The sequence below is a fragment of the Macaca mulatta genome, chromosome 19 (genome assembly GCF_049350105.2).
Source record: "Macaca mulatta isolate MMU2019108-1 chromosome 19, T2T-MMU8v2.0, whole genome shotgun sequence".
In the NCBI taxonomy this organism is placed as follows: domain Eukaryota; kingdom Metazoa; phylum Chordata; class Mammalia; order Primates; family Cercopithecidae; genus Macaca; species Macaca mulatta.
The window spans coordinates 51,870,998-51,898,906 of record NC_133424.1 but is presented as its reverse complement, the minus strand read 5'-3'; the positions used below and the strand labels follow the sequence as shown (position 1 = coordinate 51,898,906).

The following is a 27,909-nucleotide window of genomic DNA, read 5'->3' as shown; positions in this document are numbered from 1 at the left end:
ATGCAGCGGGTTAACTGGTTAGATTCAGGAACCCAGAGAAACATTTCATTTGTATAGTCCCCATCCCACCCTACCCCACCCCAAAGACCACAGAGACAGGCCGTTTGCACTGGGCTGACTGTATTTGCATAAAGCCAAGGAGGGGAAACGGCAGGGCCAGCGGTAGGCTGAGCTCACTGGCAGTAGAAATCCCATTTCTGAAAAAGAGAAAGGGGAAACAGTGGAGAGAAAACCAGCGGTCACACCACAAAGGATCTAGTGGTTTTTGCAAAGGCTGCAGCTGCAGGGCCCAGGTCTGGCCACGCAAGTGCTACGCAAATTAGCCTAGAGCCCTCTAATCTTTGCACCTCCCAACCGAACCCATTTTACTGGTGAGAAAATTGAGGCAGGGAAAGAATTTCTCCCAGCGCACACACCTAGGGAGCCAAGGGTGGGAGCATTTTTGCCCATCCCCACAACCTAAGGGTCCTCCCCCCAGATTTTTTGCCAGCCCCCATGACACTCACGTCTGTCTTCACATCGACTTTGCCAGGTTTCAGGGTCTGGTCCTCCCGGACAATGCTACTGGGGAAATAGCCCAGGCGAGCGGCCAGATCTCCATAGTAATCTCCCTGAACCTAGGGAAGAGGAGTTAAAAGCTAGGGTCTGGGAAGATGGCAAGCTTATGCCTGCTGAAGGCTTTGCATTCTCCCTTCTCCCTGATCTCCATGTAACTGGCTCCATCCTTGTCATACGAATCTCAGCTTAAATGTAACCTGTTCAGAAGCCTTTTCTGACCACCCAAGTCAGTCTCTGTTAATACTCACAGCAGCGCATATTTGCTTTTATTATTATTTTGGAGACAGGGTCTCACTGTGTCGCCCAGGTTGGGGTGCAGTAGCATGATCACGGCTCACTGCAGCCTCAACTTCTGGGCTCAAGCAATCCTCCCACCTCAGCCTCCTGAGTAGCCGGGACCACAGATACACGCCATGACGGCCAGTTAATTTTTAATTTTTTTTGTGGGGGGGGTCTTACTATGTTGCCCAGGCTGGTCTCGAACTCCTAGGCTCAAGCTATCCTCCCAACTTGGCCTTACTTGGGATTACAGGTGTGAGCTACCGTGCCCGGCTGCTATTTTTTATGACTTGCTTTTTGCTCATTTCTCTCCATTAAAATAAAAAGGATCAGGCCAGGCGCGGTGGCTCAAGCCTGTAATCCCAGCACTTTGGGAGGCCGAAACGGGCGGATCACGAGGTCAGGAGATCGAGACCATCCTGGCTAACACGGTGAAACCCCGTCTCTACTAAAAATACAAAAAACTAGCTGGGCAAGGTGGCGGGCGCCTGTAGTCCCAGCTACTCAGGAGGCTGAGGCAGAGAATGGCATAAACCTGGGAGACGGAGCTTGCAGTGAGCTGAGATCTGGCCACTGTACTCCAGCCTGGGTGACAGAGCGAGACTCCGTCTCAAAAAAAAATAAAAATAAAAAAATAAAAATAAAATTTAAAGGATCATTTGTTGTTGTATCTTGGTATCTAGAACAGAACGTGGGACCATAGCAGCTGCCCTAAAATTGGTAAATAAAGTGAAAATAGGCTGGGGGGGCGGTGGCTCACACCTAGAATCCCAGCACTCTGGGAGGCCAAGGCGGGCAGATCATGAGGTCAAGAGTTCAAGACCAACCTGGCCAGTATGGTGAAACCCTGTCTCTACTAAAAATACAAAAATTAGCCAGGTGTGGTGGTGCATGCCTGTAATCCCAGGTACTCGGGAGGCTGAGGCAGGAGAATCGCTTGAACCCAAGAGGTGGAGGTTACAGTGAGCCGAGATCGCACCATTGCATTCCAGCCTGGGTGACAGAGCAAGTCTCTGTCTCGGAAAAAATTAAAAATAAACAAATAAGGGCCGGGCGCAGTGGCTCACGCCTGTAATCCCAGCACTTTGGGAGGCTGAGGTGGGCGGATCATGAGGTCAGGAGTTCGAGACCAGCCTGGCCAATATGGTGAAACTCTATCTCTACTATAAATACAAAAATTAGCCGGGCGTGGTGGCACGTGCCTGTAGTCCCAGCTACTCAGGAGACTGAGGCAGAAGAATCGCTTGAACTCGGGAGGCGGAGGTTGCAGTGAGCACAGATCACGCCACTACACTCTAGCCAGGGCAACAGAGTGAGACACTGTCTCAAAAATAAATAAATAAAGTAAGTAAGTAACAATATACCCCCACAATGTCTATTTCAGTTCATCCCCCTCAAATCTTCCCTTCATGGGGATAATGAGTCTACCCCAGCCCTGTACCCTTCCCTCTTTCACTCTCCCAAGACTCACGCTGCCTCCCCAGAAGAGCCGCCCACGGCCCTTCAGCTTGGAGAAGACATACACCACTTGGCCCCGGTGAATGGTCAGGAATCGGCAGTCGGGGGCCATGTAGTCCTGAAGGGCCACAGCCATGGAGATAGGGTCTAGGGAAGGAATAGAAGGGAATGCAATACCCTCCACACAGGCTAATACCCCAAGCCCCCAGTTCTCCCTCCCCACTCTTACAGCTGCACTCCTGGTCTGCACACAGCTTCCGGTCAGCCAGCTTGGGCATAGGGCCACCCCCGACACCAGGTCCGGAGAAGGCAGACAGCAAGACGATGACACCGAGGAACACCAGGGACCAGGCCATCGTGGACTGTGAGCAAGAGAGTGAGCAAAGGGGTGCTGAGGTCTCCAATTTCCTCCCCTCCCTCTCTCCCATAGTTCAAGGAAACTTGTGTTCTTGGTCTTATCCCCGCCCTAAACCAGTCCCAAATTTCACCCACACCACCTAGAAGTTGCTACCCAGCCAGAACCATTTCAAGGATAGGGTAAAGGCTGCAAGCCCAAGGAAATTCCCAGATAAGGTCCAAAGCAGCTCACAGCTTTCCCAGTGACAGCCCCCTCCTCAACAATCACAGAGGCCCAGACAAGGTGGTTGAGATACTCAATTCCATCTTCTCTTGAGTTGGCTTAGGTACCTGGGCTCCTCTGCTGTCCCCTCTGGCGACAGAAGCAGGAGGAGCCTGTAAGGAAAACCACCTTGGAATTTCCTGTGCTGTGGGGCGGGAGAACAAGGCAGCCCTTTGATGACCAGAAACAGCTCAGCCCTGGAGTACTGACTGAATATTGTATGCTGAACCTTAGGCTAGGCAATGTCCCACCACGATCACTGTTTATCTGCACCAGCCGCTTCCCACTGGATGACCTGGGCTAAGCTATTTCTCCTCACAGAGCCTCAGCATCCTTATATGTAAAATGGGAACAATAAAAAAAGCCAGTAGTTATAGAGCATTCACCAAGTACGTATTTATGTTATGAACTCAAATGGATACTCTGTATCATGTCAGGAGTGATTATAAACCCTCCCTTTCTTTTTTGAGACAGGGTCTCACCCTGTTGCCCAGGTGGAGTGCAATGGTGCCATTGTGGCTCACTGCAGCCTCAACCTCCTAGACTCAGGCAATCCTCCCACCTCAGCCTCCTGAGTAACTGGGACTACAGGCACAAGCCACCTATGCCCAATTAATCCATTTTTCTACAATAATTATTTTGAGGTAGGGTCTTGCTCTGTTGCCCAGGTTGGAGTACAGTGGCATGATCCTGGTTCACTGCAGCCCCTATTTCCTGGGCTCAAGCAGTCCTCCCACCTCAGCCTCCCGAGTAGCTGGGACCACAGACATGCACCATTATGCTCAGTTAATTTTTTTTTTTTTTTGAGACGGAGTCTCGCTCTGTCACCCGGGCTGGAGTGCAGTGGCCGGATCTCAGCTCACTGCAAGCTCCGCCTCCCGGGTTCACGCCATTCTCCTGCCTCAGCCTCCCGAGTAGCTGGGACTACAGGCGCCCGCCACCTCGCCCGGCTAGCTTTTTGTATTTTTTAGTAGAGACGGGGTTTCACCGTGTTAGCCAGGATGGTCTCGATCTCCTGACCTTGTGATCCGCCCGTCTCAGCCTCCCAAAGTGCTGGGATTACAGGCTTGAGCCACCGCGCCCGGCTAATTTTTTGTATTTTTGGTAGAGACAGGGTTTCGTCATGTTGCCCAACCTCGTCTCAATCTCCTGGGCTCAAGCAATCTGCCCACCGTGGCTTTCCAAAGTGCTGGGATTACAGGCATGAGCCACCAAGCCCAGCCTAATTTAATTTTTTGAGACAGGATCTTGCTGTTGCTCAGGCTGAAGTACAGTGATGTGATCATCGCTCACTGCATCCTTGAACCCCTGGGCTCACGAAATCCTCCCCCCTCAGCCTCCTGAGTAGAATAGTAGGCGGGTCACCATTCTTGGATTATTTATTTTTATTTTTCTAGAGCCAGTGCCTTACTATACTGCCTGGGCTGGTCTTGAGCTCATGTCCCCAAGCGATCCTCCCGCCTCAGCCTCCCAAAGCACTGGGATTACAGGCATGAGCCACCAATGCCTGGCCTATAACCCCTTGTTACATGGAAATGGAAGTGTGGAGTTAAGGAACTTGTCTAAGGCTTACAGAGCCAGGAAGTGGAGAAGTGGAGGGGCTAAGACTTGTATCCAGGCCCACAGCCATTGCTATGCTATCTTTTTTTTTTTTTTTTTTTGAGATGGAGTCTCATATTGCAGTGGTACTATCTCGGTTCACTGCAACCTCTGCCCCGGATTCAAGCAATTCTCCTGCCTCAGCCTCCCGAGTAGCTGGGATTACAGGCATGCACCACCATGCCCAGCTATTTTTGTATTTTTAGTAGAGACAGGGTTTCTCCATGTTGGCCAGGCTGGTCTCGAACTCCCAACCTCAGGTGATCCACCTGCCTCGGTGTCCCAAAATGCTGGGATTACAGGCGTGAGTCACCACGCCCGGCCCGAAAGATTTTTTTTTACAGACAGGGTCTCACTCTGTCGCCCAGACTGGAGTACAGTGTCACAGTCACAGCTCACTCAGCCTTGAATGACTGGGCTCAAGCTATCCTCCCACCACGGCCTCCTAAGTAGCCGTGACTATAAGTGTGAGCCACTGCACCTGGCTTCGAAATGCAATTTTTTTTTTTTTTTTTGAGACGTTGTTTCGCTTTTGTTGCCCAGGCTGGAGTGCAATGGTGCAATCTTAGCTCCCTGCAACCTCCCCTTCCCGGGTTCAGGTGATTCTCCTGCCTCAGCCTCCCAAGTAGCTGGGATTACAGGCGTGCGCCACCACGCCCAGCTAATTTTGTATTTTTAGTGGAGATGGGGTTTCACCATGTTGGTCAGGCTGGTGTCTAACTCCTGAACTCAGGTGACCCACCCGCCTTGGCCTCCAAAAGTGTTGGGATTACATGTGTGAGCCACTGCACCCGGCCCCACTTTAAAACCCTTTTAAAAAAATTATTTCTTGGCCTGGAGCAGTGGCTCATGCCTGTAATCCCAGCACTTTGAGAGGCCGAGGCGGGTGGATCACCTGAGGTCAGGAGTTCGAGACCAGCCTGACCAACATGGAGAAACCCCATCTCTACTAAAAATACAAAAAAAGTAGCTGGGCGTGGTGGCACATGCCTATAATCCCAGCTACTAGGGAGGCTGTGGCAGGAGAATTGCTTGAACCTGGGAGTCAGAGGTACTGGTGAGCCGAGATAGTGCCATTGCACTCCAGCCTGGGCAACAAGAGTGAAACTCTGCCTTAAAAAAAAAAAAATTATTTCTTCATTCAGGCCAGGCATGGTGGCTTACTCTTGTAATCCCACCACTTTGGGAGGCTAAGGCAGGCGGATCACTTGAGGTCAGGAGTTTTGAGACCAACCTGGCCAACATGGTGAAAATACAAAAATTAGACAGGCGTGGTGGTGTACACCTGTAGTCCCAGCTACTTGGGAGGCCGAACCAGAATCGCTTGAAACTGGGAGGTGGAGGCTGCAGTGAGCCATGCCACTGCACTCCAGCCTGGACGAGAGAGTGAGATCCTGTCTCAAAAAAAAAAAAAAAAAAATCAGCTGGGCGCGGTGGCTCACACCTATAATCTCAGCACTTTGGGAGGCCGAGGCAGTCAGGTCACAAGGTCAGGAGCTTGAGACCAGCCTGGTCAATATGGTGAAACCCTGTCTCTACTAAAAAATACAAAAATGAGTCAGGCGTAGTGGCACGTGCCTGTAGTCCCAGCTACTCGGGAGGCTGAGGCAGGAGAATTGCTTGAACCTGGGAGGAGGAGGTTGCAATGAGCCAAGATCATGCCACTGCACTCCAGCCTGGGTGGCAGAGTGAGACTCCTGTCTCAAAAAAAAAAAAAAAAAAAAAAAATCATTTCTTCATTCATTAAAGATTTCATGAGTACATAAAGTATGCTAGGCCTTGATCCAGACCCTGGAGATTCATCAAGGAATGAAAAATAAAGGGGAGATAATCAATGAACAAAGTTCAGATATATGATAGTGTGTGAAGTATTAAGGATACTCAGAAAGAACACTCAAGAATCAGCTGTGGGGACTGTGCCCCCTGCCCCATATTACTGATGAAGCCACAAAGTAGAAGTGACTTCAATTCCCAAAGCCCAATGCAGGTATCTCCTGTCGCATACTTAGCCTAAGGCCAACATTGGCCCAGTGCAGTGGCTCATGCCTGTAATCCCAGCACTTTGGGAGGCTGAGACAGGAGGATTGCTAAAGCCTAAAAATTTGAGACCAGCCTGGGTAACACAGCTACAAAAAGAAAAAAAGAAAAACTAGCTGGGCATGGTGGTACACACCTATAGTCCCAGCCACTCAGGAGGTTGAGGTGGGAGGACCACTTGAACCCAGGCGGTAGAGGCTGCAGTGAGCCATGATCATGCCGGTGCACTCCAGAGCAAGACCCTGTTTAGAAAAAAAAAGACCAAAATTATCAACTTTTCTGTGGGTCGAATATCTCAGGCTAAAAGTCTGCTATAAGGCTGCAATCAGCCTGTCAGCCAGGGGTACAGTTTCATCTGAAGGCTGAACTGTGGGAGGACTGCTTCCAAGCCCATTCAGGCAGCTGTTGTAGAGATTCATTTATTTGTGGGAACTGGACTAAGGGCCTCCGTCCTCAGTTTTCTTGACACATGGACCTCTACAGACAGCTCACAACACAGCAGCTGGATGTACCCCCACTTTGTACTCTCGCTCCATATTGCAGCCACAGGAACAGGGTCACTGAGAAGCACAAATTTTTTTTAATTTTTTTAGACTTTTGAGACAGAATCTCGCTCTGTCACCCAGGCTGGAGTGCAGTGGTGCAATCTTGGCTTACTGCAACCTCCGCCTTCCAGGTTCAAGCAGTTCTTCTGCTTCAGCCTCCACGTAGCTGAGACTACAGGCACGTGCCACCATGCCCAGCTAATTTTTGTATATTTAGTAGAGACGGGGTTTCACCATATTGGCCACACTGGTCTCGATCTCCTGACCTCAAGTGATCCACCCACCTCAGCCTCCCAAAGTGCTGGGATTACAGAGGTGAGGCACTGCACCCGGCCTCTTTTTTTTCATCTCTCACCTCCAAAGTGTGCTTCAGAGATCCACAGGCTGAGCATCCTTCTCCAGAGGGTCTGCCTTGCTCCCAGGGACCCTTACCTCTAGACTGGCAAGTCCAAGCGTTTTTTAGAAAAGAATGGACACACACAGGCTTGGGGCCAGTGAGGAGTTTGTCAGGGATGAAGACTAGGTCTGTGCCATGTCTATAAACCCAACACCAAGCACCATGAGCTCAGCTCAAATGCATCTTCTCAGAGGGGTTTTGTGGACCACTCATTACTGTTCCAAGCCCCACTACCCACTTCACATCAGGATTTTTTTTTTTTTTTTTGGACAGATTCTTGGCCTGTCACCCAGGCTGGGGTGCAGTGGTGAGATCTCGGCTCACTGCAACCTCCATCTCCCGGGTTCAAGCAATTCTCCTGCCTTATCCTCCCGAGTAGCTGGGATTACAAGCACACACCACCACGTCTAACTAATTTTGTTGTTGTTGTATTTTTAGTAGAGACAGGGTTTCAGCATGTTGGCCAGGATGGTCTCAAACTCCTGATCTCAAGTGTTCCACCTACCTCGGCCTCCCAAAGTGCTGGGATTACAGGTGTGAGCCACCATGCCCGGCCCAGCCGAGGTTGTTTTTTGTTTTGAGATGGGGTCTCACTCTGTCACCCAGGCTGGAGTACAGTGGTGCCATCATAGCTCACTGCAGCCTTGAACTGGGCTCCAGTGAACTTCCTGGTTCAGGCTCCCAAGTAGCCTGAGACTATAGGCATGTGCCACCACGCATGGCTAATTTTTTTTTTTTTTTTTTTTTTGAGACGGAGTCTTGCTCTGTCACCCAGGCTGGAGTGCAGTGGCCGGATCTTAGCTCACTGCAAGCTCCGCCTCCCGGGTTTACGCCATTCTCCTGCCTCAGCCTCCCGAGTAGCTGGGACTACAGGCGCCCGCCACCTCGCCCGGCTAGTTTTTTTTTTGTATTTTTTAGTAGAGACGGGGTTTCACCATGTTAGCCGGGATCGTCTCTCGATCTCCTGACCTCGTGATCCGCCCGTCTCGGCCTCCCAAAGTGCTGGGATTACAGGCTTGAGCCACCGCGCCCGGCCTGCATGGCTAATTTTTAATTTTTTTTTTTTTTTTTTTTGAGACGGAGTCTGGCTCTGTCGCCCGGGCTGGAGTGCAGTGGCCGGATCTCAGCTCACTGCAAGCTCCGCCTCCCGGGTTCACGCCATTCTCCTGCCTCAGCCTCCCGAGTAGCTGGGACTACAGGCGCCCGCCACCTCGCCCGGCTAGTTTTTTGTATTTTTTAGTAGAGACGGGGTTTCACCGTGTTAGCCAGGATGGTCTCCATCTCCTGACCTCATGATCCGCCCGTCTTGGCCTCCCAAAGTGCTGGGATTACAGGCTTGAGCCACCGCGCCCGGCTTAATTTTTTTTTTGTAGAGATGAAGTCTCGCTTTGTTGCCCAGGTTGGTCTCCTTGTCTCAAGCGACCATCCCACCTCGGCCTCTCAGTGTGCTGGCCCCACCACATCAGTTTTGTTTTCATCACAACACAATATTGGAAATTGTCCATTTTATTCATCACTGCATATCTTATCCCTACAAAAGTATGTAGCACACAATAGGTACTCAGCAAATATTTGCTGAACTTATTGAGTGTTTGCTAAGTGCCTGAAAGGGAGAGAGAGTGTGTGTTGGCGGATGGGTAATAACTACAAACATCATCATGGTATTAATATAGAGGGACTACTCTTTACACAGGAAGTAAACAAAACTCAGACAGGGGACATCAACTGCCCATAGGCTAACAGCTAGGAAGTCCCCAGAAAGCAGAAACCAGGACTGGCTGACCATGGAACCCACATACTTAATAGCCAGTAGGCCTGTGGTTGCCAGTGTGGTGGGCGAGACGTTTCCCCTTGCCTATTGGCAATAAACGTCATTTACTGCAGACGGCAATTCCTCTCTTGTTTCCACCTTTCCCATCACATGAGGTCTGCATGGGGTGCCCTGTATCTTCACTGCTTCTAATACTGACATTCCTCGTGAACGGGAAGAGCAGAGCATGAGCAGGATTGGGTTTAGAGCCTTGGCAGGAAAATAAGAATTTAGTATGTTTAGCCAGGTTCATTGGTGGCTCACACCTGTAATCCCAGCACGTTGGGAGGCCGAGGTGGGTGAATCATTTGAGGTCAGGAGTTTAAGACTGGGAAGCGGAGGTTGCAGTCAGCAGAAATTGCGCCACTACACTCCAGCCTGGGAGACAAGAGCAAAATTCCATATCAAAAATAAAAATAAAAATAAAAATTAGCCAGGCATGGTGGCAGGTGCCTGGAGTCCCAGCTACTTGGGAGGCTGAGGCAGGAGAATCGCATGAACCTGGGAGGTGGAGGTTCCAGTGAGCTGAGATCATGCCAGTGCACTCCAGCCTGGGCGACAGAGTAGCTGGGATTACAGGCACGTGCCTCCACACTCAACTAATTCTTGTATTTTTAGTAGACACAGGGTTTCACCATCTTGGCCAGGATGGTCTCAATTTCCTGACCTTGTCATCCACCCGCCTTGGCTCCCAGAGTGCTGGGATTACAGGCGTAAGCCACTGCACCCGGCCTACTGTATCTAGTGGTAGATCTCCTACTTTTTGCCAAAAGATTGCCTTTTTCCATGTACCTGGTGTGAAAAAGGGTTTTAATGTGCGCATGCGCATATATACATACATACACACACACACATATATACATTTTTTTTTTTTTTGAGATGGAGTCTCACTTTTTGTCGCCCAGGCTGGAGTGCAGTGGTGCGATCTCAGCTCACTGCAACCTCTGCCTCCCAAGTTCAAGCAATTCTTGTGCCTCAGCCTCCCGAGTAGCTGGGACTATAAGCATGTACCACCATGCCCAGCTAATTTTTTGTACTTTTTTTTTGAGACAGATTCTCCCTCTGTTGCCCAGGCTTCAGTGCAAGCCTGGATCACTGCAACCTCCACCTCCCAGGGGCAAGTAATTCTCCCACCTCAGCCTCATGAGTAGCTGGGATTGGCACCTACCATCATGCCAGGCTACTTTCTGTATTTTTGTAGACAGAGTTTCACCATGTTGGCCAGGCGAGTCTTGAACTCCTGACCTCAGCTGAGTCACCCACCTTGGCCTCCCAAAGTGCTGAGATTACAGCATGAGCCACCACGCCTGGCCAATTTTTTTTGTATTTTTGATAGAGATGGGGTTTCACCATGTTGCCCAGGCTGGTCTTGAACTCCTGAGCTGAGATAATCTATCCACCTCAGCCTCCCAAAGTGCTAGGATTATAGGCGTGAGCCACAGCACCGGGCCATGCACATGTTTTTTTTTGGTCAATTTAAAATTCCCCAGGACAGGAGTGTGACAAACTGCTAAGGACAGCCCCCCCAACCAATCTCCCATTTTTTTTTTTTTTTTTTTTTTTTTTTTTTGAGACAGGGTCTTGCTGTTGCCCAGGCTGGAGTGCAATGGCACGATCTTGGTTCACTGCACCCTCTGCCTCCCGGGTTCAAATGATTCTTCTGCCTCAGCCTCCTAAGTAGCTGAGATTACAGGCGCGCACCACCACGCCTGGCTAATTTTGTATTTTCAGTAGAGATGGGGTTTTTTTCCATGTTGGCCAGGCTGGTCTTGAACTCCTGACCTCGTGATCTGCCCACCTCGGCCTCCCAAGGTGCTGGGATTACAGGCGTGAGCCACCACACCCGACTCAATCTCCCTTTCTTTTTTTGTTTTTGAGACAGTCTCGCTCTGTGGCCCAGGCTGGAGTGGAGTGGCTTGATCTTGATTCACTGCAACCTCCACCTCCTGGGATCAAGCAATTCTCCTGCCTCAGCCTCCCGAGTAGCTGGGATTACAGGCACGCACCCCCATGCTTGGCTTAATTTTTTTCATATTTTTAGTAGAGAGAGGGTTTCACCATGTTGGTCAGGCTGGTCTTGAACTCCTGACCTCGTGATATGCCCACCTCAGCCTCCCAAGGGGCTGGGATTACAGGCATGAGCCACTGTGCCTGGCCCTAATATCCCTTTCTTATCCAGAGTTGCAGCTGGGTATGTGGCCGTACAGCCAAAAGTCACATATCCTAGACTTCCCCGCAGCTAGACACTGCAGGGGAATTGGGGTCAGGCACCTGCCCGAGGCTCCTGGCTGGCCAAGGCTCCTGGCTAGGAAGGTAGATCACCTGTGTGTGAGGTGGCCATACCCCTCATACCAGCATCAAGTCAGTAGCTTCCCAGGAGTGATCAAATGAGTCCAGACACTTCCAGAAGTCAGAGTAGCGTCCCGCTAAACTCTAGCTAGGAGTTCATTCAGGGGTTTCAAACTCGAACTCAAGAGTCTCAAACCCAGACTGCCACTCCTACCACTCACCCTCCGCATGATTTCAGCAGCACCAAGTTTCCTGTATTAAATTCCTTTCTGCTTGAACTACCTACTGTGGTTTCTGTGGGGCCATTGCTACAACAGGCTGCACTTTTGTGAAGAGTAGAAAAAGGTGAAGAAACACCTCTTCCTTAACACTCTTGTCATCTGTTAGAAAACTGGTGGCGTGTCGGCCGGGCGCGGTGGCTCAAGCCTGTAATCCCAGCACTTTGGAAGGCCGAGGCGGGTGGATCACGAGGTCAGGAGATCGAGACCATCCTGGCTAACACGGTGAAACCCCGTCTCGGCCGGGCGCGGTGGCTCAAGCCTGTAATCCCAGCACTTTGGGAGGCCGAGACGGGCGGATCACGAGGTCAGGAGATCGAGACCATCCTGGCTAACACGGTGAAACCCCGTCTCTACTAAAAATACAAAAAAACTAGCCGGGCGAGGTGGCGGGCGCCTGTAGTCCCAGCTACTCGGGAGGCTGAGGCAAGAGAATGGTGTGAACCCGGGGGACAGAGCTTGCAGTGAGCTGAGATCGCACCACTGCACTCCAGCCTGGGGCACAGAGCAAGATTCCATCTCAAAAAAAAAAAAAAAAAAAAAAAAAAAAAAAGAAAACTGGTGGCGTAAACATGTAACATTCCTGTGCAGTACCCAACCTGCCTAACTGTACGTGGCAGCCCTGACTTTCCATTTCCTGACCTAGGATTCCATTTCCTGCTGTGAATTGGGATAATATACAAAACTGCCAAAGCAGTAATTGTAACCCAAGTTTGAACAATATTACTACACTATCCTGTGCTTCCCCAAGGTTGCAAACCTCAAAATGCCAAGAGGTCCAAAAACCCAGGATGGGCTGCTCAAGTGGAGGGAAAGGAACCATGAAAAGCAAGAAAATCAAACAGACAAATGATTGTGAAAAACCAAACCTCAAAAAACCACTTTAATTCCGGCCTAACAGCGCCAGGTGCAATGTCTGGGGACAGACTCTGGGTACAATGCTGTGTGGCGACCACTCACTCACACACGGCTCCAAGAAGGCCCCCAAGGGGGGACTTACCTTCGGGGGGCTGAGCCAAGGGGGAAAGGGGTGGCCCCAGAACGGGGGAAGGGGCAGGCATGGGGGGAAAAGGTGCTACTTCTTGGCAAAGGAGATCTTCATGGCGTTGTTCTGCGTGATCTTAAAGCCCTGCAGGGCATCACGAGCTGCCCCTGCCTGTACCTCATTGTCAAACTCCACGAAGGCGATGTCATGCCGCCCAGGGACCAGGCGGACCTCCTTGAAGCCAGGGAATCTAAAAGAGAATGACAGACCTCAGGGACTCGGCATTTCTCCCTAACATAATGGCATCAAGTGGACACAGGCCAGAAATGATGCCAAGTAGCCTCCAGTGCACAGGACAGGGCCCCATTACTCAGAATTATCCAGCCCAAAACGCAGATAGTACTAAGTTGAAAAACTCTAATGTAAACATAGCATTTCATGAAAAATTTAAATACAAACACCCATGCAACTACAACCTAAATCAAGAAACAGTACACCGCAGTCCCCTGGGCCCTTCCTAAATCATAACCCACCCGCCATACCAATAATAACTGATATCCTCACTTTTTCCATTTTTATTCTTGTATTTTTACGAGAGAAAGGGTTTCACCATGTTGCCCACGTTGGTCTCGAACTCCTGACCTCAAGTAATCCAACTGCCTCAGCCTCCAAAGATACTGGGATTACAGGCATGAGCCACCGCGCCCAGCCTTACCCTCACTTTTCTGATCTGCTGTTTCTAATTTCCCTCCTCTCATTCCATACTTCTTTCTCCATTAAGCAAACATCCTCATGTTTACTGGGTATCCTTTTTTCCATTGGCATTCTCACAAAATATACAGCTTTGTGGACATGCTGCACATGTGGTACTGTTCTATATTTTTCAGGTTCTCACAATCTCCTCTTGGCACTATTATAAAGTTGCACTCTCCGTTCTTCCAAGTGCCATGCAGTGCAGCATGGTGAGACGCTGTATGTAGCCCATCCCTTCTCCCAGACAGCCTTCAACTCCCCACCACAAACACTGTGATGAATGCTCCACTCACAGCCTCTGAAACAGAACCACCAGACGAACTCAGCCACACGCACAACTTCACTCAACACCGGTGAACGGCCCCTCTACACATTGGCTGCACCGGACTCCACCCTGACGCCAGGCACAACAGTTCACAAATCCCCATCTCCCACACTTGCTGTTTTTGAGCACGCTGACTTCTGCCAGTCTTAACTAGTGTTCAAGGACATCTCAATGTAGTTTTACGTGTACCTTACCTTGCATGCCCCCATTTTCAGGGCTGGGAAAGTGAGGCCCAGAGCTGGACTCCCTCAGCCCTCAATTAAGGCTGAAAAAAGCCGGCAAGCCCTGGCCATGGAGACCTTTCCAGCCTCATCCCCACGTCCCCCACGGGCCATGGGCCCAGCTACAGCCTCCTCCTTTCACATCTTTGGTCACTGTCCCTCCTGCAAAGCCTCACTTGGCTCAGAGCTCTGAGGCCTGTTTCCATGGAGATGCCCCCTGGCCATCACCCTCCAGGGACCACCCAGCCACAGGCCCCACTTACTGATTGAAAAGCATGGACAGCATGAGCTCATTGGTCTCCTCTGGCAGGTTGGTGAGGAACAAGATGTGATTCGGTGGATTCTCAGAAAGCTGCGAGGGTATAGGGGAGTCGGTGAGCACAGGAGCCCTGAATCCAGTGGGAGACCCCTAGTGCTGCCCCTTCCTCCATCCCTCACACTGCTTGAATTCATTCTGGTACGTTCTCCCAACATACCACATATTGTTGCCTGTCTGCCTCCCACCTCTTTGGCCCTACAGACTGTGGGCCAAAGGACAGCAGAGGTTTCTGTCTGTCCCTGCTGCAGCCCTACAGTGCAGAACGGGGCCTGGCACATAAGCAGGCGCTCAATAGCTCATGGAACCAATCTAGGTGCTGGCACCACTCCAGCCTACCCTAACCTTCCGGACCCTCCAACCAGATGCCAATTCCTCTCTGCCCAGGGCCCACCCCCACTGCTACTTCCTCATTCAGTATCACCTCCTCAGGGGGCCTGCCCAGACCACCCAACCTACAACAGCCCCCAGATTGGTCCCTCTCTAATTGTGTATTCTGACTATTTACATGAGACCTGGTGGGGTGGGACTAGATACTCACAGGCTGGGCAGGCGGCATCTGTCCCGGCATAAGCTGCTGCGGGGGCATGGCCCCTGGTGGGATCTGGCCAGGTGCAAGGCCTGGCGGTGGGATCATGCCAGGGGGCGGCATGTAGGGCGGCTGGCCCGGCATGTGGTGCATAATGCGGGGCGCCTGAGTCATCGGCGGCATGCCCTGTGGAGAGAGGGAGGACACAGTGTGGTTACACCAGCCCCAGGAGGCACAGAAGAGGCCATCAGAGCAAACCCAGCAGGTGAGAGATATAAGGAAAAACAACCAGAAAGAGGTGAAAAAGGCACCCAGAGAGGGCTGGACAGAACAAAACAAACCCAGGGTCTAGTGGGATATTAAATCAGAAAGAGTTCAATGCTATTTGGGAGTTAAATGCTGGCAGAGTTCTGAGGTCTGTTTCCATGGAGATGCCTCCTGGCCATCACCCTCCAGGGACCACCCAGCCACAGGATGGGAGGAGGGAGGCTGAGGTAGGAGGATCGCTTGAGCACAGGTGGTCAAGACTGCGTGCAGTGAGCCCTGATTGTGCCACAGCACTCCAGCCTGGGAGGCAGAGCAAGACCCTGTCTCTTAAGAAACAAAATCAAAAGAGGGGAGAGATGGAAAGGGACAGTCAGGGCAGGTGCAGAAAGAAATGTGTGGTAGGCTGGGCGCGGTGGCTCACTCCTATAATCCTAACACTTTGGGAGGCCGAAGCAGGCAGATCACCTAAGGTCAGGAGTTTGAGACCAGCCTGGGCAACATGATGAAACCCCATCCCTACTAAAAATACAAGTATTAGCCAGGTGTGGTGGTGGGCACCTGTAATCCCAGCTACTAGAGCGGCTGAGGCAGGAGAATCACTTGAACCTGGCAGGAGAAGGTTGGAGTGAGCCAAGAGTACGCCACTGCACTCTAGCCTGGGCAACAAAGTCTCTGTCTCAAAAAAACAAAAACAAAAACAAAGGAGGGCAGAGATGGAAAGGGACACTCAGGGCAGGTGCAGAACGAAACGCATGGCAGCAAGGGGAAGAGGGAAGACAGCAGATGGCAGGCAGCACACTCTGGCTGGAAACACAATCTGAAGTCAAAAGTAGACAGAAAACTAGGTGCAGTGAAGAGGAGAGAAGTTAATAACAGGAGTCTACAGTAATCCAGACACCATCACCAACTTGGAGAAAGTGTGAGTGGCATCAAATAGAGCATGACCCAGAGCCACGAGACTCATGAAAGCCAGAGAGACACGGAGGCTCAGAGACCTAAGGAGTGGGCCTGGTTCGTCCATCTTTTTTTTGTACTCAGTGCTTTTTGTATCCTGTTTGGAAAACAGGATGTTTCCACTTTTCATGCCCTCACCAAGGTCATGAAGACATTTTCCTGTTTTCTTCTAGAAACTTTATTGTGCGAGGGCCGGGTGCAGTGGCTCACGCCTGTAATCCCAACACTTCAGGAGGCTAAGGAGGGCGGATCACTTGAGGTCAGGAGTTCGAGACCAGCCTGGCCAACATGGTGAAACTCCGTCTCTACTAAAAATACAAAAATTAGCTGGGTGTGGTGGCATGAGCCTGTTGTTCCAGCTACTCGGGAGGCAGGGGCAGGAGAATCGCTTGAACCCAGGAGGCGGAGGTTGCAGAGAGCTGAGATTGCACCACTGTACTCCAGCCTGGACTACAGAGCGAGACTGTCTCAAAAAAAAAAAAAAAGAAAAAAGAGAAAAAAGAAGCTATATTTTGCGAGTTGTCACATTTGGATCTGCAATTCACTTCAAGTTATATTTTGCATATAGTATGAGATAGGGCTAATTTTTTCTCCTTGCAGATAACCAACTGCCCCGCATCATGAACTAGGGGAAAAAATTCCTTTCCTTAGTCAAGTGCAGTGGTAACTTCATCACACATCAAGTAATTGTACAAGTGTGGCTGTGCCTAGACTCTTCATATCCTTTCCCCTTGGTCTGTCTTTCTACCCTTCTGCCAACTGTATATCATCCTGGTTGGTTGCTGCAGATTTTTTTTCTTTTTTTTGCACATAGACATGGTGGCATATGCCTGTGATCCAGCTACTTGGGAGGCCAAGGCAGAAGATCACTTGAACTCAAGAGGCAGAGGTTGCAGTGAGCCAAGACTGCACCACTGCATTCCAACCTGGGGAGACAGATTGACTGAGACTCTCTCTCAAAAAAAAAGAAAAAGAAAAAAAGAGACAAGGTCTCACTCTTTTACTCAGGCTGCAGTGCAGTGGCAAAACCATTGTTCACTGCAGCCTCGACCTCCGGTCCTCAAGCGATCCTCCCACCTCAGCCTCCTGAGCCGCTGGGACTACAGGAATGAGTCACCACACCCGGTTCTCTATTTTATTTTTTGTAGAGATGAGGTCTTGCTATTTTATGGAGGCTGGTCTTGAACTCCTGACCTAAAGAAATCCTCCTGCCAGGCGTGGTGGCTCACGCCTATAATCCCAGCACTTTGGGAGGCCGAGGAGGGCAGATCACGAGGTCAGGAGATCGAGACCATCCTGGCTAACAGTGAAACAGGAGATCGAGACAGTGAAACCCCGTCTCTACTAAAAATACAAAAAAATTAGCCGGGCGTGGTGGCGGGCACCTGTAGTCCCAGTTGCTGGGGAGGCTGAGGCAGGAGAATGGCGTGAACCCGGGAGGTGGAGCTTGCAGTGAGCCAAGATTACACCACTGCACTCCAGCCTGGGCGACAGAGCAAGACTCTGTCTCCAAAAAAAAAAAAAAAAAAAAAAAGAAATCCTCCTATTTTGGCCTCCCAAAGTGGTGAGATTACAGACATGAGCCACTGGGTCTGGCCTGGTTGCTGGAGCTTCCCCTGGCCATGCAGATCCAGGTGCTTTATTATCCTCGCCTGGCTTAGCCTTGTCTTTCCACACATTTACAAAGAGCCAATCAGTGTCCAGTGTTTACCAAAATACCTGTTGGAATTTTGACTGCAATCACGTTGAATATTCATTAATTTGGATGGAACTGACCTCCTGACAATACTGAGTCCTTCTATCCATTGCTGAGTCTCTGATTTCTCCCAGCTACGTTCTGTGATTTCAGTGTAGTCATTCTGCAAACCTTTTGTTGGATTTACCCCTCAGTGCTACTTCTCAATGTGAAGTCTACTTGTCTGTTACTGGCATATAAAAATAAAACTGAGGGTCGGCCATGGTGACTCATGCATGTAATCCTGGCACTTTGGGAGGCTGAGACAGTGAGTTTGAGATTAGCCTGGATGATACAGCTAAGCCCCGTCTCTACAAAAAATGCAAAAGTGAGCTGGGTGGGGTGGCACGCACCGGCAGCTCCAGCTGCTAGGGAGGCTGAGGCGGAGGTTGCAGTGAGCTGTGATGGCACCACTGCACTCCAACCTGGGTGACAGTGAGACCATGTCTCAAAAATAATATTAATAAATAATAAAACTAATTTTTTCCATATTGCCCTTATATCCAGCAACCTTTCTAAATGAAGTTCACTTATTAATCCTAACAGTTGCTTAGTAGACACTTGGACTTTCTACATGCACAATGAGTTACAAGACACAGGTGACAAAATCAAGGCCATGGAGAGAGCGAAACCAAGTCACAGCCATGAAGAAAGACCTTGAGAAACATTCACAAGGAGGAAACAAGCGTTTCAAGAGGATATAGCATCATCTAGGTGCTCAACACCCCAAAAGAGAGACACACATCTCTATAAGGAAACAGAAAGGAGGGGGTCTGAAGCCCCAAGTGGAGAACTCTCCCCACCCTGTCCCAAAGCCAGTCCATGTGGCTGAGGAAGGCCTGGCAGTGGGAGGGCTGGTCTCCAGGGCCTGGCTTACCGGGACAGGCCCCTGGACAGCCCCCACCACAGGGGCAGCTCCCCCGCCTTGCACAGCCTTCTTGGTGGCTGGGGTCTCCTGGCTCTTGGGCTTCCTCTTCTCCCGCTTGCGGTCCCGCTCCACGAAGGTGCCTTTCATCTTGGCAATGATATCTGAGTCAGTCTTGGCGTACTGGATACGCTACCAAAACAGAGAGCAGAACGGGTTAAGAGCGTGGATTCAGAGCCCAATTGCCAAGATTCAAAACTGGACCTTTACCGGGGCCAGGTGTTGTGGCTCATGCCTGTAATCCCAGCCCTTTGGGAGACTAAAGGGAGTAGGTCACTTGAGGTCAGGAGGTGGAGACCAGTTTGGCCATTGCAGCGAAACCCCATTTCTTTGTCTCTGTCTCTCTCTCTTTTTCTTTCTCTCTTTTTTTGAGACATTGTCTTGCTCTGTCACCCAGGCTAAAGTGCAGTGATGAGATCTCAGTTCACTGCAACCTCCACCTCCCAGGTTCAAACAATTCTGCCTCAGTCTCACTACTAGCTGGGATTACAGGCGCCCACCACCATGCCCGGCTAATTTTTGTATTGTTAGTAGAGACAGGGTTTCACCATCTTGGCCAGGCTGGTCTCGAACTCCGGACCTCATGATCCATCCGCCTCAGCCTCCCAAAGTGCTGGGATTACAGGCACTAGCCACCGCGCCTGGCCGGGAAACCCCATTTGTACCAAAAATACAAAAATTAGCTGGGCATGGTGGCATGCACCTGTAGTCCCAGCTACTCAAGAGGCTGAGGCAGGAGGCAGGAGGCAGGAGAATCGCTTGAACCCGGGAGGCGAAGGTTGCAGTGAGCTGAGATCGCGCCTGTGCACTCCAGCCCAGGCGACAGAGCAAGTCACTGTCTCAAAAAACAAAACAAAACAAAAACAAAAAACAAAACAATCAGACCTTATCAGGAGCTTACTGAGAAACACAGAAATATAAATATCTTGGCCTTAACCTCCTTGTCTGAAAAACGGGGATTATGATACTTCCCACTTCAAAGGACTGTTATGAGGACTAAATGAGTTAAAGTGCTTGGAACAGTACCTGACACACAGTAAGTAAGTGTTCAGTAGAAAGGCTGTTGGTATTTTCTTTTTCTTTTTTTTTTTTTTTTTTGAGACGGAGTCTCGCTCTGTCGCCCAGGCTGGAGTGCACTGGCCGGATCTCAGCTCACTGCAAGCTCCGCCTCCCGGGTTTACGCCATTCTCCTGCCTCAGCCTCCCGAGTAGCTGGGACTACAGGCGCCCGCCACCTCGCCCGGCTAAGTTTTTGTATTTTTTTTTTAGTAGAGACGGGGTTTCACCGTGTCAGCCAGGATGGTCTCGATCTCCTGACCTCGTGATCCGCCCGTCTCGGCCTCCCAAAGTGCTGGGATTACAGGCTTGAGCCACCGTGCCCGGCCAGCTGTTGGTATTTTCAAGGGAAGCTGGAACAGCAATAAACGTCAGGCCAAAAGCCCGAGGACACAATGCTAGGAGAGGAGTGCAGTGCACGGGGATTTCCTATCACACAAGAATACACCTCAGTCTTCCAGGTTCAATCTCATTCACTTAGCTGTTTAAGAAGAACCTGCCAGATGCCAGGCACAATTCGAGGCTCTGGGAATAAAGCAATGAAAAAAATAGACAAAAACCCCTCTTTCACGGTGCTTATTCAGTAGGGGAAGGTATGTTAAACATTCTTAGTGTGGCACAGTAGCTCACGCCTGTAATCCTAGCACTTTGGGAGGTTGAGGCCGGCAGATCACTGGAGCTCAGGAGTTCGAGACCAGCCTGGGCAACATGGCGAAACCCTATCTCTACTAAAAATACAAAAATCAGCGTTTCCAGGGGAGATAGCATCGTCTATCTCATCAAAAATAAATAAATAAATAAATAAATAAATAAAATAAATTTAAAAAAATTTTTTTAAGATTTCTTTAAATTTATTTTTATTTTTTGAGATATAGTCCTGCACTGTCACCCAGGCTGGAGTGCAGTGGTGCGATATTGGCTTACTGCAACCTCCGCCTCCCGGGTTCAAGCAATTCTCCTGCCTCAGCCTCCCAAGTAGCTGGGATTACAGGTGCCAGCCATCATGCCCGGCTGATTTTTGTATTTTTGTAGAGACAGGGTTTCGCCACGTTGGCCAGGCTGGTCTCGAACTCCTGACCTCAGGTAATCCACTGGCCTCAGCCTCCCAAAGTGCTGGGATTACAGGCATGAGCCACCATGTCCAGCCAAATATACATATATATACGTATTTTGAGACAGTCTCACTCTGTCACCCAGGCTGGAGAGCAGTGGCAGGATCTCGGCTCACTGCAACCTCTGCCTCCCAGGTTCAAGCAATTCTCCTTCCTCAGCCTCCCGAGTAGCTGGGACTACAGGCGCATGCTGCCACGCCCAGCTAATTTTTGTATTTTAGTAGACGGGGTTTCACAGTGTTGCCCAGGCTAGTCGCAAACTCCTGAGCTCAGGTAAACTGCCTGCCTCGGCCTCCGAAAGTGCTGGGATTACAGGCATGAGCCACCGCACTACGCCAAAAAAATTTTTAAAGGAGGCAAGGTGCAGTGGGAGCCTGGTCCAGTCTCACCTTGGTGAATGAACCCTAATATCCTCTCCTCTAATCCAGGCCCGCCCAGTCTCCTATAACATTTCACACACCCACACAGCCTCCGTACCCACAATGCTCACCATGGGCTTGTCATAGAAGGGGAAACCCTGCATGGAGCGCAGGGCGTTGGTGGCGCTGCTGACCTCCTTGAAGATGACAAAGGCCTGGCCCCTCATCTTTAGGCTCCGTGATACCAGGATATCCAGGATCTGGCCAAACTGGGAGAAGATGGCGTACAGGGACTTTTTTAGCTCTGCAGTGGGGAAAGAAAAGACCTCTGAGCTCCCCTTGTTAGAAGAAGCGCAGCCCAGATAGAAGACCATCAGCCAATTGACGGGCTACCCAGAATGCCTCGGGTCCATAATCTCTCAAGACCTAACAATCACAGAAGCGGCCAGGAACCACTCAAGTAGCCAAGTACACTCTTCTGTAAGATGTGCTTACAGAGAGCTGCTATATAATGAACATGTGCACATACATGCAAAGTGCTCAGGACAGCATCCGGTACATAGTAAACGCTCAGTAAATATGAGTGATTCTTTTCATTGCCACCAGCACCCTGACACAGGCCTGCATGACGTGGCCCTGGCAGATTTCCCCCAACTCATTCCTGCCCACATTCCACTATGCTCCTGAGTCCCCAACCACACTGGCCCCTAGGTCTGACACAACAATTCTGCCCCAGGGCCTTTGCACTGGCTGCTCCCTTTACCTGGAACATCCCTCCCCTGAGGTTTACATGGCGGCCACCTCCTAGTCACCCAAGTCTCAGAGGAAACGTTGCCACCTCTGACCACCATGTCTAAATGTCTTCCCATGTCATTCTTACTCTACTTCCTTTTCTTTCATGACTATTTCCCGCCTCCTGTCATGGTACGTTAACTTGTCTATCTTACCTGAGGAGCAATAAGCCTGTCCCATTTGTTTACTGCAGTATCTCCATGCCTAGCACAGACTCCATCACACATATATTTTTTTTTTTATTTGGCAACAAGGTCTCACTTTGTCACCCATGCTGGAGTGCAGTGGCATGATCATGATTCACTGTAGCCTCAAACTCCCGGACTCAAGCGATCCTCCCACCTCAGCCTCCTGAGTAGCTGGGACCACAGGTATATGCCACCATGCCCAGCTAACTTCTGGATTTTGTGCAGAGACAGGGTCTTGCTATGTTGCCCAGGCTGGTCTTGAACTCCTGAGCTTAAGGAATTAGCCCACCTTGGCCTCCCAAAGTGCTGGGATTACAGGAGTGTGCCACCACACTTGGCTACAAACATTTGACTACAGATACCATCAAGTGCTTTTTTTAGACAGGGTCTCCTTCTGTTGCTCAGGCTGGAGTTCAGTGGCATAATAGCTTACTGCAGGCTCGACCTCCTAGGCTCAAGCAATCTTCTCACCTCAACCTCCCAAGGAGCTGGGACTACAGGCACGCAACACGACGCATGGCTAATTTTTTATTTTTTTGTAGATACAATCTCCTATGTTGCCCAGGTTGGTCTTGAACTCCTGGGCTCCAGTGATCCTCCTGCCTTGGCTTCCCAAAGTGCTGGGACTACAGGCATGAGCCATCGCACCCCCATCAAATGCTTTATAGAGGTAACTTCCTCACAGCAACCCCATTAAGTGGCAACTATGACTGTCCCAGTTTTACTCAAATGGAAACAGGTTCTCAGAGGATTCCTCACTGGACCAGTACAACAATCTGGAGGGCACGAGGGCATGGCAGAGCCCAGTCCACGAATTCCATCTGAATCCGGTACCACCACATCTCACCAGCAAAGGGCATCACTTGACAGCAAGTGGGATTCAAGGTCAACAAGGATGGACTCCCTCTCACCACTCAGGTCTGCAAAGGGTACCAATGTCTTATGCAAAGTAGATGGCTGAGATGGCCAAGCATGGTGGCTCACACCTGTAATCCCGGCACTTTGGGAGGCCGAGGTGGGCAGATCCTTTGCGCTCAAGAGTTCAAGACCAGCCTGGGCAATATGGTGAAACCCTGTCTCTACAAAAGATACAAAAATTAGCCACGCATGGTGACGCGTGCCTTATTGTCACAGCTACTTGGGAGGCTGAAGTGGGAGGATCACTCTAGCCTGGGAGGCAGATCCCGCCACTGGACTCCAACTTTCATAAAAACTGGCGTGGCATGGTGGCTCATGCCTGTAATTCCAGCACTTTGGGAGGCTGAGGCAGATCACTTGAGGTCAGGAGTTCAAGACCAGCCTGGCCAAGACGGTGAAACTCCATCTCGACTAAAAAGGCCAAAAAAAAAAAAGAAAGAAAGAAAAAATTAGCTAGTTGTGGTGGAGTGCGCCTGTAATCCCAGCTACTTGGGAGGCTGAGGCAGGAGAATAGCTTGAACCAGGGAGGCAAAAGTTGCAGTGAGCGGAGATTATGCCGCTGCACTCCAGCCTGGGCAACAGATCGAACGTCCGTCTCAAAAAAAATATGTTGAGCTGAAGCAGAAGCCACTTGGTAAAATAGATACTAGACTAGGAAAGAAGCAAGAAAATGTGTGCAGGCTGGGTGGGGGCAGGGACAGCAGTCAAACTTGTTTTTAAGCAATTAGTCAAAAATTCTCCTGGGGGTAACATTTCTGGTTTTCTTCTCCATACTCCATCCCCATGAATCTCATTCAGACTTCACTCATTCCACTGGACTCTGGGCCTCTCTCTACTCTCCAGCCTCCTCTTGCCCATTCGCATTTACCCTCCACCGCTGGAAGGATAGATGAGGAGGCAACCAGGACAGGGAAGCAAGCTGGCTCCCCAACACCCTCAGGGCAAAGTCTGACACCTCATAGCCACGAGCCTCATAGCCAGGAGCCACCAGTGCACAGCTCGCTGGAAGCTTCTCCATGATTTACAGGCCTCTAGGCCTCAGGCCCACAAAACTACTTGTAATACCCAGAATGTGCCAGGCTCTTTTACCCCTAAACATCTACACAAGCTGGCCCAAGTTAATAACACTCTTCTCCCTCAATGTAACATAAATACTGCTTCCTCTACTTGGCAGGCTCTCCAAAATGTCTCCTTTGCCAGGAAGCTGAATGGATCCCTGTCTTTCTAAGGTCCCAACCTCAGCCCTCAACACTCTGCCTAAGCTTCCTGCATGATGGCCCTGACTACTCTGGGCTGTCACTGTCCTAAAGAACCAGGGTTCCGGCCGGGCGCGGTGGCTCACGCCTATAATCCCAGCACTTTGGGAGGCCGAGGCAGGTGGATCACAAGGTCAGGAGTTCGAGACCAGCGTAGCCAAGATGGTGAAACCCTGTCTCTGCTAAAAATACAAAAATTAGCTGGGCATGGTGGCAGGTGCCTGGAATCCCAGCTACTCAGGAGGCTGAGGCAGAGAACTGCTTGAATCCGGCAGGCGGAGGTTGCAGTAAACTGAGATTGCGCCACTGCATTCCAGCCTATGCAACACAGCGACACGCCACCTCATTTAAAAAAAAAAAAAAAGCCGGGCGCGGTGGCTCAAGCCTGTAATCCCAGCACTTTGGGAGGCCGAGACGGGCGGATCACGAGGTCAGGAGATCGAGACCATCCTGGCTAACACGGTGAAACCCCGTCTCTACTAAAAATACAAAAAATTAGCCGGGCGCAGTGGCGGGCGCCTGTAGTCCCAGCTACTCAGGAGGCTGAGGCAGGAGAATGGCGTGAACCCGGGAGGCGGAGCTTGCAGTGAGCTGAGATCTGGCCACTGTACTCCAGCCTGGGCGGCAGAGCGAGACTCCGTCTCAAAAAAAAAAAAAAAAAAAAAAAGAACCAGCGTTCTATGTCACCAGTGTGTCCCCAGCACTGCCCAATAATGGTTAGGCACCACACTCTAAAAGCATATGCAAAATTTACATTCCTGGTTTTGTTTTATTTTATCTTTTTTTGAGAGTCTCTATCACCCAGGCTGGAGTACAGTGGTGCAGTCTCAGCTCACTGCAACCTCTGCTTCCCAGGGTTCAAGTGATTCTCCTGCCTCAGCCTCCCAAGTAGCTGGGACTATAGATGTGCGCTGCCACACCCAGCTGATTTTTAGTAGACACGGGGTTTCACCATCTTGGCCAGGCTGGTCTTGAACTCCTGACCTCACACGATCTCCCACCTCAGCCTCCCAAAGTATTTTTACTAGACACGGGGTTTCACCATCTTGGCCAGGCTGGTCTTGAACTCCTGACCTCACACGATCTCCCACCTCAGCCTCCCAAAGTGCTGGGATGACAGGCGTGAGCCAGTGCCCCGGCTGCTGGTTTTGCTTTCTTCAAGAGCAACTTCACTGGTGACCTCAAACTGAATCCCAGTAAGCTCCTTCGGTTCTCCTGACAATTTTCTTGAAGTGATAAGAGCTAACATTTATCCAGCCCTTACTAGCTGCCAGTTAACATAAAAAAGAAATACTGCAAGGTTTAGCTAATTTAATCTCACCCAACATCCATGCAAAAAAGGTATTATGATTTTGCTCAGTTTTTAGATGTAGAAAATGAGATTCAATAAAGGTGATAATTTACTTGAGAACGTGAGACGGTCTTTCCCATTTCAATAACTGAGTTTTTTTTTTTTCCTTTTTTCAGATAGGTTCTTGCTCTGCCCAGGCTGCAGTGCAGTGGTGCAATCATAGCCCACTGCAGCCTCAACCTCTCTAGCTCAAGCGATCCTCCCACCTCAGCCTCCTGAGTAGCTGGGACCACAGACACACCCCACCCACGCCCAGCCTTTTTTTTTTTTTTTTTTTTTGTAGAGACAAGGTCTCGCTTTGTTGCCCAGGCTGATCTTGAACTCCTGTGTTTAAGTGATCCTCCTGCCTCTGCCACCCAAAGTGTTAGGCTTAACCACCACGCCCGGCCAAAAATTGGGTTCTTAAGCAGAATTCTATACCGGTGGCTTCAACCACTTTACTTGCTATGTGACCCTGGGCAAGTCACATCACCCTGTCTCAGTTTCTTTTCCTTTCTTTTTTGAGACGGAGTTTCGCTCTTGTTGCCCAGGCTGTACTGCAATGGTGTGATCTCGGCTCACTGCAACCTCCGTCTCCCGGGTTCAAGCGATTCTCCTGCCTTAGCCTCCAGAGTAGCTGGGATTACAGGCATGTGCCACCATCAGGCCTGGCTAATTTTGTATTTTCAGTAGAGACAGGGTTTCTCCATGTTGGTCAGACTGGTCTCGAACTCCCGACCTCAGGTGATCCGCCCACCTCGGCCTCCTAAAGTGCTGGGATTACAGGGGTGAGCCACCGCGCCCTGCCTCAGTTTGTTAGTTGAGGAATGGGAATAACAACAGCCTTCTTCCTACAAGCTTGTTGTAAGAACTAAATGTAATCAACATTTATATAAAAGCACATAGACTAACCCATGATACAGAGCATTAGCCACCATTACGGTACATTTTCATTGTGAGCTGATCACTGAAAAAGCCGGTGACCCAAGAAAGCCCCAGTCCTTGCCCTCACGGAGCTCAAAGGCCACTGGGAGGAGAGAGAGCCCCACGACAGCTCAGAGGAATCAGGGCGTGATGGGAGATGGCCTCAGCGTATGGGAAGTCAGCGGCAGCCACGTGAAGGGACAAGGGAAGGCTTCCTGGAGGAAGGGTCCTGTGACCTCAAACCTTGTAAGATGAGCAACAGTGACCAGGTTAAAGGGCAGAGTGTAAGATGAACTAATGGAGTGTTGAAGACAGGAAGTAGTTTGTGTAAAGGCCAAGGGGTTAACTCGAAGTTTGGCTGGAGGAACACTTAAGAAAGAGAAGCGGATGCAGGGGGTGGAAGAGGGACCAGCCCGTGCGGGACAGTCTGGAGTCCGGACTATCCCGAGAACTCACCATCCTTCTTGATCTTCTCATTGAGGTTGTTGATATAAATAGTGTGGTTAGGGCGGGTCTCGGGAACTGCCATGGAGTGAAGTGTTGAGGTAAGGCTTAAAGGAGGAAAAACGTGACTTTAGCCCTGGGTTTCGCCAAATCCTTTGTCCCACCGTTGGCTGCTCAAGGATCTTCCTCCCAAAAGGAAGTCAGGTAAGGCGGGAGTAGGGGGAAGGACCGAGGGAAAGCGCGGGCAACAAAGCGTGCGTAGGACCCGCTTCTCCAGCACGCGTGCAGAGGGAACTCTCGAGAGATTTACTACGACTTCCAGGATGCTCTACGCGACCCCGTGGGCGGAGCGCCCTAAATGGCGACTCCCATTGGCCCATGCATCCGAAGGGCCGTCCTGGAGAAAAACCCGGATGTGGGAGCCAGTATAGAAAAAAGGGGACAGGTCTTGGGCAGCCTGGCCTCGAGCAGCAAGTTTCCTCAGACGGGCCCAGGAAGGCCCGGACGCCAAGCGTACCGCTCGCCCGCCGCCGATGGTCGTTTGCACCCCAGGTTACCTTCCGACAGGACCGCAGTTCTCTCAAGCGGCGCCTGCTACTTTCCTGAGACCAAACCACGAAGCTTTCTCTCCTGGCACCGCCCCTGCCTTTCT

General features: G+C 50.5%; 2 protein-coding genes and 1 long non-coding RNA gene across 12 annotated transcripts; 1 reads left to right on the top strand and 2 right to left on the bottom strand.

Moving 5' to 3' along the window:
- Nucleotides 1-103: 103 nt before the first annotated feature.
- MIA (MIA SH3 domain containing) lies at nt 104-13,104 on the bottom strand. 5 transcript variants are annotated; one of them, XM_077976172.1, is made up of 6 exons: nt 12,870-13,104; nt 6,687-6,792; nt 2,525-2,657; nt 2,309-2,442; nt 507-617; nt 104-197 (listed from the first exon to the last, which is right to left on the bottom strand). In XM_077976172.1, exons 3-6 carry the CDS (start codon nt 2,649-2,651, stop codon nt 174-176), a joined length of 396 nt encoding a protein of 131 aa, XP_077832298.1. In that variant the 5' UTR covers nt 2,652-2,657; nt 6,687-6,792; nt 12,870-13,104; the 3' UTR covers nt 104-173.
- SNRPA (small nuclear ribonucleoprotein polypeptide A) lies at nt 12,723-27,909 on the bottom strand. Of its 6 annotated transcripts, none has more exons than XM_015123963.3 (7): nt 27,775-27,909; nt 27,270-27,364; nt 21,537-21,709; nt 18,832-19,011; nt 15,011-15,184; nt 14,417-14,505; nt 12,723-13,104 (listed from the first exon to the last, which is right to left on the bottom strand). In XM_015123963.3, exons 2-7 carry the CDS (start codon nt 27,340-27,342, stop codon nt 12,945-12,947), a joined length of 849 nt encoding a protein of 282 aa, XP_014979449.1. In that variant the 5' UTR covers nt 27,343-27,364; nt 27,775-27,909; the 3' UTR covers nt 12,723-12,944.
- On the top strand, nt 22,910-27,532 carry LOC144337509 (uncharacterized). The gene is made up of 2 exons (XR_013410698.1): nt 22,910-23,400; nt 26,676-27,532. It is a non-coding gene; the product is annotated as an uncharacterized LOC144337509 (long non-coding RNA).

Coding starts and splice junctions, on each gene's coding strand:
- SNRPA (XM_015123963.3), bottom strand. CDS start 27,342: ATGGCAGTTCCCGAGACCCGCCCTAACCACACTATTTATATCAACAAC. Junction 19,012..21,536: donor CCTTCTATGACAAGCCCATG/GTGAGCATTGTG, acceptor CTGTTTTGGTAG/CGTATCCAGTACGCCAAGAC. Junction 13,105..14,416: donor CTGTCCATGCTTTTCAATCA/GTAAGTGGGGCC, acceptor ATTCTCTTTTAG/ATTCCCTGGCTTCAAGGAGG.
- MIA (XM_077976172.1), bottom strand. CDS start 2,651: ATGGCCTGGTCCCTGGTGTTCCTCGGTGTCATCGTCTTGCTGTCTGCC. Junction 618..2,308: donor GGCTCTTCTGGGGAGGCAGC/GTGAGTCTTGGG, acceptor CCTCTTCCCTAG/GTTCAGGGAGATTACTATGG. Junction 198..506: donor AAGTCGATGTGAAGACAGAC/GTGAGTGTCATG, acceptor TCTCTTTTTCAG/AAATGGGATTTCTACTGCCA.